The sequence below is a fragment of the Bos mutus genome, chromosome 23 (assembly GCF_027580195.1).
Source record: "Bos mutus isolate GX-2022 chromosome 23, NWIPB_WYAK_1.1, whole genome shotgun sequence".
In the NCBI taxonomy this organism is placed as follows: Eukaryota; Metazoa; Chordata; class Mammalia; order Artiodactyla; family Bovidae; genus Bos; species Bos mutus.
In genome coordinates, this window is record NC_091639.1 from 15,403,275 (window position 1) to 15,422,604 (window position 19,330).

A 19,330-nucleotide genomic window follows, 5' to 3' on the forward strand; every position below is an offset into this window, starting at 1 on the left:
ACTTAACATTGCTTTTAAAAATATACCATATATAAATAACTTTTCAAAATTAAACCTGTTTTCATTCTTTTTTTTTCTTTGCTTTTTAAGTTCATTAAAAAATCACAAACACTGAGATGATTACCAGCTTGTAATAGGAAAACTCCATATGAAAACAACAGATAGAAATACTATTTTCTTGATCTGTTAGGCATTCTGGTCCTTACCTACAAAGTAGTCAACATTTATATTTTAAGCAGCCTTGATACTTCAACCCTTACATTAAAAATGAACTGGTATTAAAATATTAATAGATACTGTTTCTCGGAGAAGGCAGTGGCACCCCACTCCAGTACTCTTGCCTGGAAAATCCCACGGATGGAGGAGCCTGGTGGGCTGCAGTCCATGGGGTCGCTAAGAGTCGGACACGACTGAGCGACTTCACTTTCACTTTTCACTTTCACACATTGGAGAAGGAAATGGCAACCCACTCCAGTGTTCTTGCCTGGAGAATCCCAGGGACGGGGCAGCCTAGTGCGCTGCCGTCCATGGGGTCGCACAGAGTCGGACAGGACTGAAGGGACTTAGCAGTAGCAGTAGCAGTAGCAGATACTGTTTCTATGCTAGTTGCTACAAGGGCTCCTCAAAACACACACAGGCATGTGCACACACACTTGTGTGCGCACATGCCTGCTCACACACTTGCCTGTTTTGTTGTTGTTGTTCAGTCACCCAGTCGTGTCCCACTCTTTGTGATTCCATGAACTGCAGCACGCCAGGCCTCACTGTCCTTCACCATCTCTGGAGTTTGCCCAAATTCATGTCCATTGAGTTGGTGATGCCATTTAACCATCTCATCTTCTGATGCCCTCTTCTTCCTCTGCCCTCAGTCTTTCCCAGCATCAAGGACTTTTCCAATGAATCATCTGTTTGCATCAGATGACCCGAGTACTGGAGCTTCAGCCTCAGCATCAGTCCTTCCAGTGCATATTCAGGGTTGATCTCCCTTAAGATTGACTGATTTGATCTTGCTCTCCAAGGGATTTTCAGAAGTCTTCTCCAGCGCCACAGTTTGCAGGCGTTCTGCCTTTATAGTCCAGCTCTCACAACCATACGTGACCACTGGGGAGACCATAGCCTTGAATGTACAGACCTTTGTCGGCAGAGTGATGTCACTTGCTTTCAGTCTCTGTTACCCACCTCAGAGCTTAGGGTTGCTCTTGACTGCTGTTCTTGAGCACACATTTGTAAATTACTTCCATAAGAGTATACATTGTGATTTTAATCCAAAGCTCCAGCAGATTTTTAGAGCTATAACCCATGGTGGGGCTACCTAGAAAGTATCTGATCTTGGCTTCTAAAATTGTTTGTTGCTGTTCAGTTGCTAGGTTGTGTCTGACTCTGAGACCTGTGGACTGTAGCAGGCAGGGACTCCCTGTCCCTCACAGTCTCCTCTCATCCTCTGCCGCCCTCTTCTCCTTTTGCCTTCAATCTTTCCCAGACTCAGGGTCTTTTCCAGTGACTCGACTGCTTGTATCAGGTGGCCAAAGTTCTACAGTTAAGGCAGGCCAATTATCTGCTTGTATACCTGCCTGAATATGTGCTTCTCTACCTGCTTTAGCCAAGTGGAACTAATGGAAAGTTTGTTTTACTGTCAAATAGCAATTATATTTTAAATCTTTCTCGTTGTATGTGGATGTGGTTTTGACTTAAATCTCTGTTTATATGTTTGGTGGTGTATACTTGGCATAGTCCTAGTCATTGTAGAATCCAGAGAATGGAGTAAGACATGAGTACTATCCTTGTAGACCTGTTTAGGAGATGCACGGCCACGTTGCATGGTAGATTTAAGGAAATAAGTTGGTGATAGCAGGAACAGATTGCTGAGGCATCACAGAATAAAAAGTCATCCCTTATACCAGAGAATCTGGAACTCCAAACTAAACCTTAAAAATAGAGAAGAATTTTGAAAGGGGAAGTAGCCCAAAGGTTATTCATTTGTTGTTCAGTCACTCAGTTGTGTCCAATTCTTTGTGACCCGATGGACTGTAGCACACAAGGCTTCCTTGTCCTTCACTATCTCCTGGAGTTTGCTCAAACTCATGTCCATTGAGTTGATGATGCCATCCAACCATCTCATCCACTGTCGTCCCCTTCTCCTCCTGCCCTCAATCTTTCCCAGCATCAGGGTCTTTTCCAATGAGTCGTCTCTCCGCATCAGGTGGCCAAAGTATTGGAGGTTATATGTAACCAACAGTGTTAAGTGAGAAGAGGGATAGAAGGGAAAACAATACAAAAAAATATCTACTTTGTCTCTTTGGGTTATATTGCTGCTGCTGCTGCTAAGTCGCTTCAGTCGTGTCCGACTGTGTGACCCCATAGAAGGCAGCCCACCAGACTTCCCCGTCCCTGGGATTCTCCAGGCAAGAACACTGGAGTGGGTTGCCATTTCCTTCTCCAATGCATGAAAGTGAAAAGTGAAAGTGAAGTCGCTCAGTCGTGTCTGACTCTTAGCGACCCCATGGACTGCAACCTACCAGGCTCCTCTGTCCATGGGATTTTCCAGGCAAGAGTACTGGAGTAGGGTGCCATTGCCTTCTCCATTGGGTTATGTTAATATACGTTAAGTTGTGGTTCTTCTAGTGAAAGAAGTACAGACTTTATGCAAGGGGTGAGCTTATTTTTGTGTTTTGGCACCTACTTCTATGAAGTTGCAAAGTCTGTAGTATGAAGCTGGAGATAATTACTGTTGGGAAATCTTACTTTGAGAACCAAAGGGGGAAAACCCACCAAATTTATCCTGCTTGTTTTCTATTAACATTGTAATTTGAAAATTGTCATACTATAATAGGGTGATGTTTCATCTAGTGAAATATCCTGTTTATAGTAGAAGGGCCACCCTGAGTGTTTCCAATAGAGACTGCACCCCTTCTGGCCCCCAGGTCATGTTCACTGGGAACCCCTTCCAAATTTATTTTTTGCGAATCAGTACAAGTTATCACTCCTTCACTTACTAGTTAAGGAAGCTACCTTGTTGAAAAGCAATTCTGTCTATTGATGCTTTCATTAACGTGTATGAAAATGTGTTAGTATGAATTTTAAACATTCTCCAAAGACGAAGCATGTTAGATAATTTATGTCTTAAATGCTAACACATAAGCACTTTACTGGGTTGTCTTATTCTTACCGTAGCCCAGTAACCCTATGAGGTGGGAATTACCACTGTCTTCATTCTTCAGATAAGAAAACCAGTGCACAGAGATTGAAAGTAGAATTTCAATTCACAAATTGTGTTACTTGTAAAGGTGTCATTTTTTTTTGCCACAGTATGTATGTTGCAGGTTAGCTAAAGCTGAGTCCTGCCCCTTTAGAAAACAGAGATTTTTGTATAATTGTTTTTCTCACACTGTTCAAGAATGGTGATGCTCAGGTGTAAAAAACCTGAAAGATGGAGAGTCATAGCAGGAGGCCAGTGTATTTACTCAGAGTCGGTAGTGATGATGAATGTTCAGGCCTGCCTCCCGCAGCCTTATACATCGTAGTCTTGAGAAAGGAGGTGAAGAGCCTTCTGACTAAATACGCAGCCAAGAAATGCCAATTCTGTGAAGGAGAACTTCAGGTCATGTGTTAGCCAGTCGTTTGCTGCCAAATCAATCCTTGAACTTCAGTCCCAGTTGAGTGATCTATGTTTAACACAGTGTGTCTGTGTGTGTTAGTCGCTCGGTCGCATATCCCAATTAATTCCTGCAAGAGAAGGTCGATAAAGGACATCCATGAGTAATATCATTTGGTTATTTGAATTTCTTAATCAGAAGGATTTTTTTTAAACCAACTAAGCTGCTCCGAAGCAAATAAGGAGCTTGAGTTTGTCATTCTTTTCTTCCACTTTGGTCAAAATACTAGTATTCATAGTCAGTGCAAAGAAAAGGAAGGGACAAAGGTCACGGGTGATACGTATACATGACTGAGCCCTGAATAGCAAAGAGGCGGTCACCTCTATGGAATTAGGTGGCTCTTTGAGTCCACAAGATCCCTCAAAATGCTTTTCTAATGATAAAATTAGATAGCAGATGTGAGAGTACAGTATAGTACTTTGAAAAGTAAAATCACTGGACACATGCAAGGTACTGAAGAGCAGTTCCTTTCTTGACACTGTTACCTCTTCGGACGCTTAGTGTCCACCCTGTCCCTCAACTCCCTCTTTCCCCCCCTCCCCTCCCCCACCACTGATGGGCCATAGTTCGGCACATTTTTCTTACTGCTCACATAAATGGTTTCCTTACCTCAGTTTTCCTTTTACCATTCTTTTTCCTGTCCATTTCATATCCTTGGAGGAATTTAGAACAATCTATGTATTTCCTAATTATTTCACTCAGACCTGCTCTCTTTAACTTTACCAGACAGATTCTTCTTCCTGCTCTTCCCTTCTTTCTCCTCTTTGAAACTCTGCAGCTTATAGGTGGAGAAGGCAATGGCACCCCACTCCAGTACTTTTGCCTAGAAAATCCCATGGACGGAGGAGCCTGGTAGGCTGCAGTCCATGGGGTCACTAGAGTCGGACACGACTGAGCGACTTCACTTTCACTTTTCACTTTCATGCATTGGAGAAGGAGATGGCAACCCACTCCAGTGTTCTTGCCTGGAGAATCCCAGGGACGGGGAAGCCTGGTGGGCTGCCATCTCTGGGGTCGCAGAGTCGGACATGACTGAAGTGACTTAGCAGCAGCAGCAGCTTATAGGTAGATACCAGTAGGTGACCAGAGGTGAACTGATTGGCTTCGTTGTCTGATACTGTGCCTTTTGCATGCTCAAAAATAAGTGTTTGCTAACTATCTGAAAAAGAAACAAGTGAGTCACAGATTTCTTTTTCTGCTTTAGTATTAAAAAAAAAGTATTGACTTTCTGTAAATTTGGGAACTTTATTCAAGTACTCAGGATTCTACAGCTTCAACTGTTTGCCTTAAATATTGCTGTTTCTGCTGCTAATGTAACAGGCCAGAATATAACATTGCCTTGAGGCAAGGGATGAGTGGTGCTTATTTTGAAGAACTCAGAAATCTTTTTAGTCTCTAGGATTTACATGAGTTTATCTCTGTTTCGTCACCTAAGAGAGGCAATGACCATGAGGAAGTAGCTTTTCTGTTAAATCCTCGGGAAGTCATGTTAAATTCCCAGATGTCATCCTAGAGTGTAGTCAGTGGCCTTCACTTGAGGAGCCTAGAGGATTGGTATGTTTTTAGCTGTGTTTATTCACTTGCACTTGTGAGAGTTGATCTGATTTGTTAAAATGATTAATGTTTTCTCCTTCCATCTTTCCCAAGGAAATGGCAAAAATCCTTCATCACCCCCGAGTCTATGCTTTTCTGCACATACCAGTTCAGTCTGCCTCTGACACTGTGCTCATGGAAATGAAAAGAGAATACTGCGTGGCTGACTTCAAAAGAGTGGTGGATTTTCTGAAAGACAAGTAAGTCTGTTAGCACTTAAGAAAATCACCGTTTCTTTTTTCTTTTAAAAGCATGTGGCAAAAATGCACTCGTGGTAGCCACAATTAAAGGCCAGAGAGGTGAGGCTTTTGAAGCTTTCAAAGCCTTGAGTTTTCCTTAGACACCCTTGATGTGGTTTCTTCTTTCCTCTCAGTTTTATCCACCTTCCATCTGTGCATCACACACCATTAATTTGTGTAGGGTTGCCAGTCTTCCTAAGGTAATGTGCATTGTGATCATCTCTGTACCTGACCTAGTAGATGAAAACTGCTTTAGCTTTGCTCTGCTTACATCTCCTTTCATGTGGCTTTTTGAAGCTGTCAACTGTTTCTGACATGGAGATAGGTCAAATCATGTCACTACAAAAGAGATAATTTTCTACGAAATAGCATTTTTGGAAGAGTATCTGGGAACATCTTTGCTTTTACACACTTACCCCTGTAGTTTTCTTGAAGAATGGAGCTTTATAAGGAGGTTTTGAGATTCTGTTTTTTTAAAGTTCAAATTGCCATTGACCAAAATTAAGGCATATTTACACAATCTCAGACATGAATGATAATTTTGCTTCCACAGAAAACACTTGCAGCCTATAATTATATTCTTAAAAATCCTACTTCTCATCATCACCAAGGGTTGAATGCCTTCTATGATTATACAAGGCAGGAAATAGTGCCGGCCAAGGTCATTCGGAACGTTCTCAAGTCCGGGGCACTATCCTCCCCTTGGGGAATATGTCATTTATCTTGGCATATTTGTGGCATGGGTCTTTCTACTTTCCATAATTTTTTTCCCATAATTTTTTCCTCTGTTGTTTTTCTTAATTAAAATACAACTCTTTATTTCCATCTTGTTTATAATTATGTACCTTTGTACCAAGTACTACATGGATATGATTGCTTTATACAAATTGTAAGCAATTATTTTTTCCACCTTCAATTAGTCACTTATCCTGACTACATACAAATCTTTTTCCTCTGTTTACTTTCTCCTTCCTTCCTCATCTTCCCTTTATGTGTCTAATTTTTTTTTTCACCTCTAGGCGTTTCTTGATTATCCTAACCACCAGAAATAAAGACACTTGGTTTGCATTCAAGCAAATCCAGCTAATTGTTCAAATATTCAAATCAGTGAATGGAAAGTATACTTATTCTAGGATTTCATAATTATAATCATTAAGTATATACAACTTTCAAAGTAGAAAACAGAATAATGATGGATCTCTAATACTTCCTGATCTTGAGAACGGAGGGCAAAGCTAAAGAATAAGGATTTTTATGTTAGATGTCTGTTGTTGGCCTGTGTCCCTCCTTTGCATCTGTTCTAGCTTATTCTACATAAAGTTGTCTCATGTACAGACAAGTTTGGGCACACCAGTATTGGTGAATGTCTTGTTTTCAGAATTACAAATAAATTGTTGTGATATGTGCTGTGCTCAGTTGCTTGGTCGTGTCTGACTCTTTTGAGACCCCAAGGACTGTAGCTCGTCAGGCTCCTCTGTCCATGGAATTCTCTAGGCAAGAATACTAAAGTGGGTTGCCATTTCTTCTTTGAAGGTTATCTTCTTGACCTAGGGATCGAACCAGAGTCTGCTGCTTTGGCAGGAGGATTCTTTACCACTGGGCCACCTTCAGTCCAGTTCAGTTCAGTCGCTCAGCATGTCTGACTCTTTGCAACCCCATCTAGGAAGCCTCAAATGAATTGTTACACCTGTGAAATTTCTTGCCTCTTGCTTACCAGAGCAGTAGCAGGTAATGCGGTAGCAATAGCAGATAAGCACGTGGTTCATACATTTGCACAAGATTTTGCTGAGAGCAGACATGTAGCCTGTTGTGCAAAATAGACAAGAGCACTTTCCAAATAGTTTTATTAATGTGATTCAGTGAGGTAAAGGAATCAACAGCTTCCTTTGCCTTCATTTGGGCAAGTGCTAACTCAGTCATTTGGGGAATTACTGTGGCTGCTTAACTGGACAACAATCTCCTGACAAGTTCTAGCCATTTATGCTACTCTGAAGATGGACCTTTTAAGTCTGTTGCCTCTTGAACACTTTCAGCAGCATCCATAAGCTAAATAGGGGTCAAAAGATGGATCATGTCAAGGAATTAGAAAATAGTGCTGAGCTCATTTTTCTTTCTTTGGATTCTGAATTACTCTGAGGCATCCACAGAGCTTTTCTAGAATTACCCAAACTGTCTGGAAGACTCCAGAACCTACCCAGGGATCTCCAGGATTTCCAGCACTAGAAATATCAGAGGTCCCTGCAAGAGGGAATTAGAGATTGCTGGAGAAGATAGCCCATCCCACCCATCCAGCCACAGTTTCGGTTTCAGGTGCTGTGAATCACTGGAATTGGAAAATACAAGTCTAGCCAGTTAGGATCTAAATTTTTTTTTTAATTAAGTCTTGTACTATTTCTAGTTTTAGACAGTTCATCAGAACCAAAAAATTGTGTGTTTTGTCCAGTTTGTCTTCTTGCTTGGACTAGTACAGGCTCACTCTTGTGCAGACTCTAACTTTACTCTTTAGTAGAAAACTTTTCCTGTCCTCTCAAGGAAGTCCACCTATCCAGTGAATCATTTCCAGTGATGATGGACATATAGGAATAAATGAAATATTTTAAGCTCTGACATTTGCTTATTTTTCCCTATGAAAATCTAGCATTTGGAAACAGCAACATTTCATGGATTTCCATGGAACGCTTGTCTGGGCAACTGATCCAGCACATAGTTGTTTCATCCAGTGTTTACTGAAACTTAATACAGTCTTGTCATTCTTAGGAGAAGGGCTGATATTACCATGTTGCTCCTGTGTTGTCGTTCAGTCTGTAAGTCATGTCTGACTCTCTGCAATCCCATGGACTGGAGCACACTGGGTTCCCGTGTCCTCCACTATCTCCCAGAGTTTGCTCACACTCTTGTCCATTTTGTCAGTGATGCCATCCAACCATCTCATCCTCTGTCACCCCCTTCTCCTCCCGCCTTCAATCTTTCCCAGCATCAGGGTCTTTTCCAATGAGTCAGCTCTTCGCATCCAGTGGCCAAAGTATTGGAGCTTCAGCTTCAGCTTCAGTCCTTCCAGTGAATTTTCAGGGTTGATTTCCTTTAGGATTGATTGACTGGTTTGATTTCCTTGCAGTCCAAGAGACTCTCAAATCCTCTCTAGCACCACAGTTCTAAAGCATCAATTCTTCAGCGATCAGCCTTCTTTATGATCCAACTCTCACATCTGTACATGACTACTGGAAAAACCATAGTGTTCACTATATGGCCTTTTGTCAGCAAAGTGATGTCTTTGCTTTTTAATATGCTGTCCTGATTTGTCATAGCTTTCCTTCCAAGAAGGAAGCATCTTTTAATTTCATGGTTGCAGCCACTGTTTGCTGTGATTTTGGAACCCAGGAAAATACTTCATTTCTGTTTGCCATGAAGTGATGGGACCAGATGCTGTGTTGCCCTATTTTGTGAGTGAGTGAAGTCGCTCAGTCGTGTCCGACTCTTTGTGACCCCGTGGACCATAGCCCACCAGGCTCCTCCGTCCGTGGGATTCTCCAGGCAAGAGTACTGGAGTGGGTTGCCATTTCCTTCTCCAGGGGATCTTCCTGACCCAGGGATCGAACCGAGGTCTTCCACATTGCAGGCAGACGCTTTAACCTCTGAGCCACCAGGCAGCCCTATTTTGTGCCTCATACTAAATACTTGACAACCGTGTTCACTTAAAATAGTAGGTCTGGTGCTCGCTTCTTTTGCTTTTTAGCTTCTGTATAAATGTGGCCCTTTTTATTTGCATCCTGTTTCCTCTGAAGCCTTTTCTGTAATGAACCTTTAACAAATGAAGAGTCATGTTAATTCATTTTTTTCTCCAGCAGTGTGAGGGTTCTCAAATAATCATGTTATGAATTAGGGACGAGGCATTTCCTAATCTGTTTCTTCAAAAAATCCAGTCTTTAAAACAACCTACTGCATTTAAGAGTGAAATCCACACTTTGGGATTTTACCTGAAGCTGCACACTTTTAAACTCCCCATTCAGCAGTATTTGTGGTGCCATGTTTCTCAAACAGCAGAGGTGAAATCTTTTTAATTAATTTTCTTTACAGTTGAAATCGGCCGGTGTTTTAGCTAGGAGCAGTAGAAGTTTACATGTGAGCCAACTTGAAGCTGATTCATTATTCTCTTCAGTTGGTTGAAAGTTGGCAGCTACTATCATAACAGCAGCTGGATTGAAGATAAGCTGGAAGTGTTGGCACGTGTGGCGGCATATGGGACTTTATTAAATCATGCAACCTTTGCAAAGAAAAGTGTCTGAATTACTTAATATACTAATTTAAAACAGCTGTTCATGAGCAGACACTCTGACTAAAATTATTCTATTCAAATTTATTAATCTAGTTGGACAATTAACTATAGTCCTTTGATGTTTTTATTTAAATAAATAAGATGATTTCTTGAAAGATGTGATGGGATATATAGGGATATGGAAGGAAACTATATAACAAAGCATGAGATGCACTTCGGGTTTTCAAGAGATTTGTGTTTTAATAATTTTTAGTAAATACGTCGTAAGTTTACTTTCATTCCCTGTCACTTTACTGGTTTCTCTGTTGTCTTTTTAACATAATACTGGGATTTAAGAAAGCAGAATGTTTGAATTATTTACTTTTATTTTCTCGTGTAATTTTAAAGAGTTACCTCTCAATGAGAGAATTTTTCACCATGATATATGAGGAGATTATAATTAGGGTTCCCAGGACCTTGGGGCCTTAGATATAAACTTTGAGTCCTTCCCCATTTGAGCTGTGTTGAATTTACAGTCACTCCCCAATGAAAACTGTATATTGTCATACATGTTTAAAAAATGATAACATGCAGAGTTCTCCTCTCAATCATGTGTTCTGATGCTAAGTAAAACAACTGCTTAGTCCTCAGATTCACACATGAATGTGTGAACGGAACAAGCAAGAATGTCCTATTGATAGCTGCATCTTAAGAAATGAAATTGTTTATGAATTAAAAGACCTAACTGTTTACACAGATTATTTTGTTAAAAGTCCAGTGGCCTTGTGGTTTATGTTAAGTAGACCTTAAACATGGGAGACAAGATCCATCTCCTAGGCGAGGGTGGGATGGTTTGAGAGAATAGCATTGAAATGTGTATTACCATATGTAAAATAGATGACCAGTGCAAGTTCGATGCATGAAGCACGGCACCCAAAGTCAGTACCCTGGGACAACCCAGAGAGATGGGGTAGGCAGGAAGGTGGGAGGGGAGTTCAGGACAGGGGAACACATGTAGATGTATGGCAGAAACCATCACAATGTTGTAAAGTAATTATCCTCCAATTAAAATAAATTAATTAATCTAAAAAAGAAGATGTGATATGACACCCTCCCTGAGAGGATCTTCCCAACTCAGGGATTGAACCTAGGTCTCCCCTATTGCAGGTGGATTGTTTTACCATCTTAGCCACCAGTGAAGTCCTACAGATACACAGTGGACTTAAAAAAAATTAAAGGATTCATCTCCCTTACTCAGTAAATAAAATTTGAGTGAATTAATGACCAGTTTATTTTTACTTGCAAGTTGCATGGATCTAAAGTAAGTCACACCATATGATAGCATCTTTGTGTTGTCTTGTAATTTTATGATATTTGCTATCTCAGAATTTACCTTGTCCCTTGTGTCTGTGATATCCATTCACACACCCCTAAGTTTACTATAGTCAGATTTCCCAGAGAATGCCAATAACCAATAACTAGTGAGCACTCAGGAGTAAAGAGGCATCTTCTAGTGGCGAAAGCAAAGTAGAGGTGAAGTGGCAGCTTTGCAGAGAAAGTTCTGACCTCTGATCTCTCCACTCTACACTCAGACAGCGAAGGGTCACAAGGGCACGGAGCCGCAGTCACCCGAGCAGGCTGATTTCTCTGAGTGAGTCATGGATGTACCATGTCCAGTCTGTCCAATGCCCTATTTTATCCATCTATCTGCAAAAAAGTAATGCTCTCTTTTTAGCATGCTGAGTTCTTTTTCTTCCTTTCATGTGCCCATACTGGAGCACAATCTGATAAAAGGCAAATTATTATTAAACTTGTATTTTATTCCATCCCCTCCCACCTCCATCTTGAAGAAAAGAAAATTGCAAAAAAAAAGAAAAGGAGTGATTCAAGAAGGATTTGGTAATTAAGTTTTCCTCCAGATGCCTTCCCAGATGTGTTTCTGTTCACTGAATACCCACCTCCAAAATAACTTAGGGAAAACACTTTCCTCAAATATATTTTCTGTCTCTTTATCATCATCTTTAATATCTTTAACTCGATTGTTATTTTGGGGAGACCCTAGGGTCTTTTTCACACTTTTATCTTTTGTCAGATTTTTTTCAGAGGTAGTAAAGTTCTGCTCTTCTCCCTTCTCTCCTTTGCTGCCTTTAAATTTTTTCAAGAGAATGAATGCATATCATTGGAACAGTTACTTAGTCAAAAAGCAATTACTTTTTTCTTTTTGAACATGGTATTATATTTATATTTGGAAGATTTTGACATCATATAGTACATACCATTTTACTTGTGGATTACCCCAAACTTGATTCATTGGTTTGAAGGTAATTACATTTTCTATTGATTTAGTTATTTTCCTTCTAGACCAGTTAAGAGAAAAGTCTCATCACCCCTAACCTCTTCCCACCTTCTTTTGTAAAATGATTGTAATGTAATATTTCTGGTAGAAACTGAGATGTTATCTTCCTCCAATCCTTTGTATGTTTTCTCTGCCTAAGTGTTTTCTTGTAAACATTAGAGGCTGTAAAGTCATATACCAATAGTAAGCATTTTTCCTTTCGGAGTGCTGCTTCATTTCGTAAGGCTCACACACTGTCACAGTGTTACAGAAACCTCGGCACGTGTGTAGGATAGGTGTTTTCAATCTGCACTATAGGATGGAAGTCAAGGTTCACACGCTTAAAAAGACTTGTTGAAATCCCATAGTGACTTAATTCATTATAGGACTAGATCTTCAGTTTCTACTGTTTTTCAGTCTTCCAACTGATTCTAATAATGTTAATTAAATGGTTCAGTTTTTTATTTATCTTTTTTGTGCCTAACACTATAATATCTGGAACAAAAACAACACGTATATTTATGTATATAAAAGTCATGGTTCAGCTTGTCTGTGAGTGACAGAAAAAAAAAAATGGCCATAAAGAAAGTAGTTTATTTTTCAGTCAGGTAAATGAAGTCCAGAGCTAGGAAATAGGTCTTTATAAGTCTCTGGCATATCAGGGATGCAGGCAGGATAAAGCTTTCATCTCATGGTCCAAGATTGAGCTCCAGCCATCAGATTTGCATTCTAGTCTGTAGGAATGTGAGAGGCAAAGAAGAGTATGTGTTCCTTCTCTTTAAATGCTTTCTGAAAGTCACACATGTTACTTTGTTTATATCCAGTTGGTCAGAACCTAGTCATGTGTCTGCACTTGGCAGAAAGAAAGGCTAAGAAAGGTAACCTTTATTTTGAGTGGCTTTGTCCCCATTTGTAAATGAAGAGCTCTGTTGCAAATAAGAGTGAGATAGTGGGGAACAGCTAGTAGTCTCTGTCTCAGTTTGTCCCATTTGATCACTCTTCTTGCTACATACAGAGCTCATCCCTTATCTGAGAGAGAGAACCCAAGCCCCATCTAGGTACCCTATCCTACTGTACCATGATTTATCGTTGATGCTCCTTCCTTTTTAGAAGGTCCAGATGTGGCTTTCTGTGGACTGATGCTATAAACTAAAGACTGGTGTAAAGTCTTTGTTTAAAATGGATTAAAAATAAGATGAGTATTATAACTTTTATTTTTTTAATTTAAATTTATTTATTTTAATTGGAGGCTAATTACTTAACAATATTGTATTGGTTCTGGCACACATCAGTATGAATCCGCCATGGGTGTACCCGTGTTCCCCATCCTGAACCCCTCTCCCACCTCCCTCCCCGTACCATCCCTCCGGGTCATCCCAGTGCACCAGCCCCAAGGATCCTGTATCGAACCTGGACTGGCGATTCGTTTCTTATATTATACATGTTTCCATGCCATTCCCCCAAATCATCCCCCCTCCCCTCTCCCACAGAGTCCAAAAGACTGTTCTATACATCTGTGTCTCTTTTGCTGTCTCGCATACAGGGTTATCGTTACCATCTTTCTAAATTCCATATATATGCGTTAGTATACTGTATTGGTGTTTTTCTTTCTGGCTTACTTCACTCTGTATAATAGGCTCCAGTTTCATCCACCTCATTAGAACTGATTCAAATGTATTCTTTTTAATGGCTGAGTAATACTCCATCGTGTATATGTACCATGGCTTTCTTATCCATTCATCTGCTGATGGACATCTAGGTTGCTTCCATGTCCTGGCTACTATAAACAGTGCTGCGATGAACATTGGGGTACATGTGTCTCTTTCAGTTCTGGTTTCCTCAGTGTGTATGCCCAGCAGTGGGATTGCTGGATCATAAGGCAGTTCTATTTCCAGTTTTTTAAGGAATCTCCACACTGTTCTCTATAGTGGCTGTACTAGTTAGCATTCCCACCAACAGTGTAAGAGGGTTCCCTTTTCTCCATACCCTCTCCAGCATTTATTGCTTGTAGACTTTTGGATCACAGCCATTCTGACTGGCGTCCCATTTGAAGAACGGGAGAATGGGAAACACATTTCAGCTACCATTTGGTGGGAATTAACAAACCCTGCTTGGTAGAAATCATGAACATTTTCTGCCCTAGTACTGAGGGACATTCTTTAGTTGTCCCGTCTGATAAGCCCTGGTTTCCTTCTGTGAGGGCAGCTCCCCAGTTGACAGGCCTTCGTGGCCATATCTGAGAAAGGCAGTAAGCAATGTGATCTTCTGCTGGGTGCAAACACTCCCATGCCTGCTTCCTTCTGGTGCTGATTAGAGACGTGGAAATTGCTTTAAGAGCTGTCCAGTCTATCCATGGCATCCTGGTGTATCTTTAGCAATTCCATCCCCTCAGAAATTTAGTATGCTTTGTCTGTTTGTTTCTTGTCAGTTCCATGAACAAGTGTAGTCAAAAGTCATGTCTGGACATAGTTTTGAACCTGAAGGCTGTCTTATTTATTGACCTCTGGCCTCTTTATCTCCCTCCTCTGAATTTACTGATGACTCCTTTCAGACCACCTAAACCTCTCTCAATCCCATCACTGCTGGTAAACTGGGGCTAGTGTATGACGGGGCCCCGGTTCCTCTTCCATGGTATTGTACCAGAGCCTTCCTTGGCTTTTGCAAACCTGCAAACCTCAAAATCACAGGATTCTCAGTCCAATTAGACTGTAATTCACAAAGATTTTCTTAGGAAAGCTCTGTTTTCTTCCATCTCAGCTTGCAGCTGGATAGCCCAAGTCTGTTCCTTGTGGCAACAAAGAACAGCAAGGAGAAGCCAAGTAGTATTTAACATTCTGAATCATTTGTAACAATTCTACTGCTGCAGACTTTGTTAACATTTGGTCTGTCTCCCAAGGTTCAGTTCAGTTCAGTCGCTCGCTACTGCTGCAGACTTTGTTAACATTTGGTCTGTCTCCCAAGGTTCAGTTCAGTTCAGTCGCTCGCTCAGTTGTGTCCGACTCTTTGCGACCCCATGAATTGCATCACTCCAGGCCTCCCTGTCTATCACCAACTCCTGGAGTTCACTCAGACTCACGTCCATCGAGTCAGTGATGCCATCCAGCCATCTCATCCTCTGTCGTCCCCTTCTCCTCCTGTCCCCAATCCCTCCCAGCATCAGAGTCTTTTCCAATGAGTCAACTCTTCGCATGAGGTGGCCAAAGTACTGGAGTTTCAGCTTTAGCATCATTATTTCTAAAGAACACCCAGGGCTGATCTCCATTAGGATGGACTGGTTGGATCTCCTTGCAGTCCAAGGGACTCTCAAGAGTCTTCTCCAACACCACAGTTCAAAAGCATCAATTCTTTGGTGCTCAGCTTTCTTCACAGTCCAACTCTCACATCCATACATGACCACAGGAAAAACCATAGCCTTGACTAGACGGACCTTTGTTGGCAAAGTAATGTCTCTGCTTTTGAATATGCTATTTACGTTGGTCATAACTTTCCTTCCAAGGAGTAAGCGTCTTTTAATTTCATGGCTGCAGTCATCATCTGGAGTGATTTTGGAGCCCCCAAAAATAAAGTCTGACACTGTTTCCACTGTTTCCCCGTCTATTTCCCATGAAGTGATGGGACCGAATGCTGTGATCTTCGTTTTCTGAATGTTGAGCTTTAAGCCAACTTTTTCACTCTCCTCTTTCACTTTCATCAAGAGGCTTTTGAGTTCCTCTTCACTTTCTGCCATAAGGGTGGTGTCATCTGCATATCTGAGGTTACTGATATTTCTCCCAGCAATCTTGATTCCAGCTTGTGCTTCATCCAGCCCAGCATTTCTCATGATGTACTCTGCATATAAGTTAAATAAGCAGGGTGACAATATACAGCCTTGATGTACTCCTTTGCCTATTTGGAACTAGTCTGTTGTTTCATGTCCAGTTCTAACTGTTGCTTCCTGACCTGCATATAGGTTTCTCAAGAGGCAGGTCAAGTGGTCTGGTATTCCCATCTCTTTCAGAATTTTCCACAGTTTATTGTGATCCACACAGTCAAAGGCTTTGGCATAGTCAATAAAGCAGAAATAGATGTTTTTCTGGAACTCTCTTGCTTTTTCGATGATTCTCATATATTTTCCCCTAATTTATTGTGATTCAGTGTTTTAATTGTATCATTTGAAAAAATTTCTATTCTTTTCAGTTTTTCCTTGAAAAAAGTTGCTTCATTGTCTAGTTCTGACTCTTTCAACAGTTATAATTGGTTTCATTCTTTTTCCTTCTTTTAAATAATTTGTGCTTTCAAGAATCATGATATAATTAAATTTTGCAGAGTGTTTTTCTGCTTATAAGAAAGTCAGAATTCATCTTAACTTTTATAGCAGTGTAAGTCCCTGAATTTTTCTTCTAGTGATAAAAGAGACTAAATTTAATGAGAAACACTTTACAACATTAAGAATCCTGGTACATAGGAAACTTAAGAAAGCTGTTAAATTTTAAAACATTTTTGAGTAATATTTTCATGCATAAAAGATGTATGTTTTCCCTTTCTGTAAGTGAAAATAAATCTCTATTTTTCCCCACATAAATAAACAACAGAAATATGCAAATAGAAATATATTTGCATAAAAATATTTACACTTAGTGCCATGACCTTTTGTATATGTATTACTGAATAATTATATTAATAGCTAATACTTAGTACTTAAAAATGTCTCAGTCGCTCTTCAGATTGGTTTATATGTATGAACTGATTTAATTCTTAAAACAACCTTTTGAAACAGGTATCTTTGACTGTCACATTTTAGAGATGAAGAAAACTGAAGCACAGGAGAGCTTGAGGTCACACAGATAGTAAGTGACAGAGAGAACTTTGAGCCCTTGTTGCCGGGTACAAGAGCTAGTTCTTTTTAACTATTTATTGTGCTCTACTATTGAATGTGCTGTCCTCTGAATAAGTACTGCTCAAAAACTGGCTCATAGACCAGTGCCTCTTTGCAAATTCTTTGTCATCGATGCACAAGATTATTACTGAAATTGAAAGCAAGCACGTAGATTTTCTAGTAATTTAACATTTCCAGGACATCAAATTTATGATATGTATTTTTAGTAATTCATCTTACTTCCATTTTAGAAATGTATTGGTCCATAATGAATTGGAAGGAAAACTGGTTATTCTCCACAAATAGTTCAAGAAGCACTGTTCTGAATAAAGTGCCTTTTATGGCTGTTAGGTGCTTTTAAATTCATAATTTCATTCAGTTCTCACAATAACCTTGGAAGTTTATGGTGCTATTCACATATTTTTTAGGTTGAAAAACTAAAGATTAGAGAAGATATATATATATATATGTGATAGATCTACAATTCAAAGCCTGTTCTTTATTCTATAAAATACAGAAATCATATTCTCCTGTCCCTGGTGACATTCATATTGAAACATATAAATTTGTTGAAGCCTTTCAAGACATTTTTTTTCTTCTGTTGGTTATCTTCATAAAAGAGAACTTTGAGGAAGTAAGAATTTTTTTTAAATGTAAAGATTCTTGAACTCTAACAGAGAATAATACAACCTGGTCATTTATTAATTCTTTGGTAAGACATTATTTTTATTTTTTAGAGGCAGTTCTTCAGATATTTATTGGCAACCCTAGCTCCTTCCACTTACTAGTAAATATTGCTTAGAATGAGGACTTCAGATCTTCTTATGGTAACAGCAGAGCATAAGGTAGCGTTTTCTCAGCTTCCTCATCTATAAAATGAAAAGGATGGGGGACTTGCCCGGCGGTGTAGTGGCGCTTCTCCTGCAGGGGGTGCGGGTTTGATCCCTGGTTGGGGAACTAAGATCCCACATGCTTATGCCGTATTGCCAAAAAAAAATTTTTTTAATTTAACTTTCAAAAGGATGAGCTAGTTATTTTGAATTCGAGTCTTACTGAAGATTTGTGTCATTTCCCCCCCTTTTCTTAGCTTTCTTCTGATGAGTGTTAGTCTTTTCTTCTTTCCAGTTACTCCCATTCTCCAGAAACCCTTCATGGAGCTTGCATTTACCTGTGACTCATTCCTCCTCATGCCCACTTTCTCTTGAAGAAAGTGGCTTTCTCTTGAAGAGTAGCTGCTTCCACTGCATGCCTCCACTGTCTCAGCTTTCTGTCCGCTTCTCAATCCTCTAGGGTCTGGTTTCTGCCTACTCTCCTTCACTCCTGTCAAGTTCCTCATTGCAGACTCCAGCAGGCAGTCTTCTTCAGCCTTAATTTTCTCCTCTTACATTGGCCAGCTCCCTCCTCTGTGAGTCAGGTTCAGTCTATGCTTGTCCCCTCCCTCCCCGGCCCTCACACAGGTGCATGCATCTACAGACTGCTTTTCAATGAGAGCCTTTTGCCTGTCCCTCAGGTGCTCAGTGCTCACCTTTCACGCTTACTCTTCCTGCCCTTTGCGTCATCTTAGTATGAAGCCCCGCATTCATCCATCCAAGTCAGAAGCACAGTTTTTTTGAACTTCCCTCTCACCTTTTCCCACTCAGTCTCATCTGCCACCAGGTCTCATGAGTTTGATCTTCCACTCAGCTCGTGTCCCACGCCTCATCCCCACTGTCACTGCCTTCATTGTGGAGGTTCTTTGAATTGCGTTGCCTCGTAAACCCCTTCCCAAACTCCAGGCTCATTCCCTCCAACCCATTCTTCTCTTCGTTGCCAGATTGTTGTTTCTAAAATATGTACTGACCTTGTATTTTTTAATCAAAATTATATTCCAGTAAAAACAAAATCATCCTTAGATCCCCATTTCTGGCCTTCAGTACCAGAAATGACAACAGTAGCCATTATTCCAACTACTAGTTACTGATGTGTATGCCAGAAATTCTGCAAAGGATTTCACCTGCATAATCTCCTTATAGTTTATCTCCATTATGGTGTTTCCCACATGGTTCTGTGCTTGTGTTTCCCTCTGCAGACACTCCCCCCAACCCTCTTTAACTTCATGAGTCTCTTCATGTATTTCTCTCCAGCACCTACTATAGTGCCTGAAACATAAACCCATTGTATTTCTGCTGAATGAAGGATTTCTGTTGTTGTTGACATAGGACTAACTTGAGTTGTGGGATGTGGAGATTTCAGAAACCTTTAGTAGAAAAGCCTACAGTAAGGACAACAAAGGCTTTGCTAGTGAGGACGGAATACTTGTCTCAGCTCAGGGAGCCAGAGGCTCTGTAACCCAGCGCCCCTGCCTCTTTCATCATCACCTGGTTGTCGCAGGTCCCAGAAAGGGTGAAAACGATTGTCTTTATG

At 40.4% G+C, this 19,330-nt stretch overlaps 1 protein-coding gene across 3 annotated transcripts in view; it reads left to right on the forward strand.

The window, feature by feature from the left end:
• Nucleotides 1-19,330, forward strand: part of CDKAL1 (CDK5 regulatory subunit associated protein 1 like 1) — a 634,266-nt gene that overhangs the window by 422,129 nt on the left and 192,807 nt on the right. For all 3 annotated transcript variants that reach the window (XM_070360762.1, XM_070360760.1, XM_070360761.1), the window contains one exon: nucleotides 5,301-5,446. In XM_070360762.1, the coding sequence (XP_070216863.1) occupies nucleotides 5,301-5,446 (146 nt within the window). The remainder of the gene's footprint in view (nucleotides 1-5,300; nucleotides 5,447-19,330) is intronic.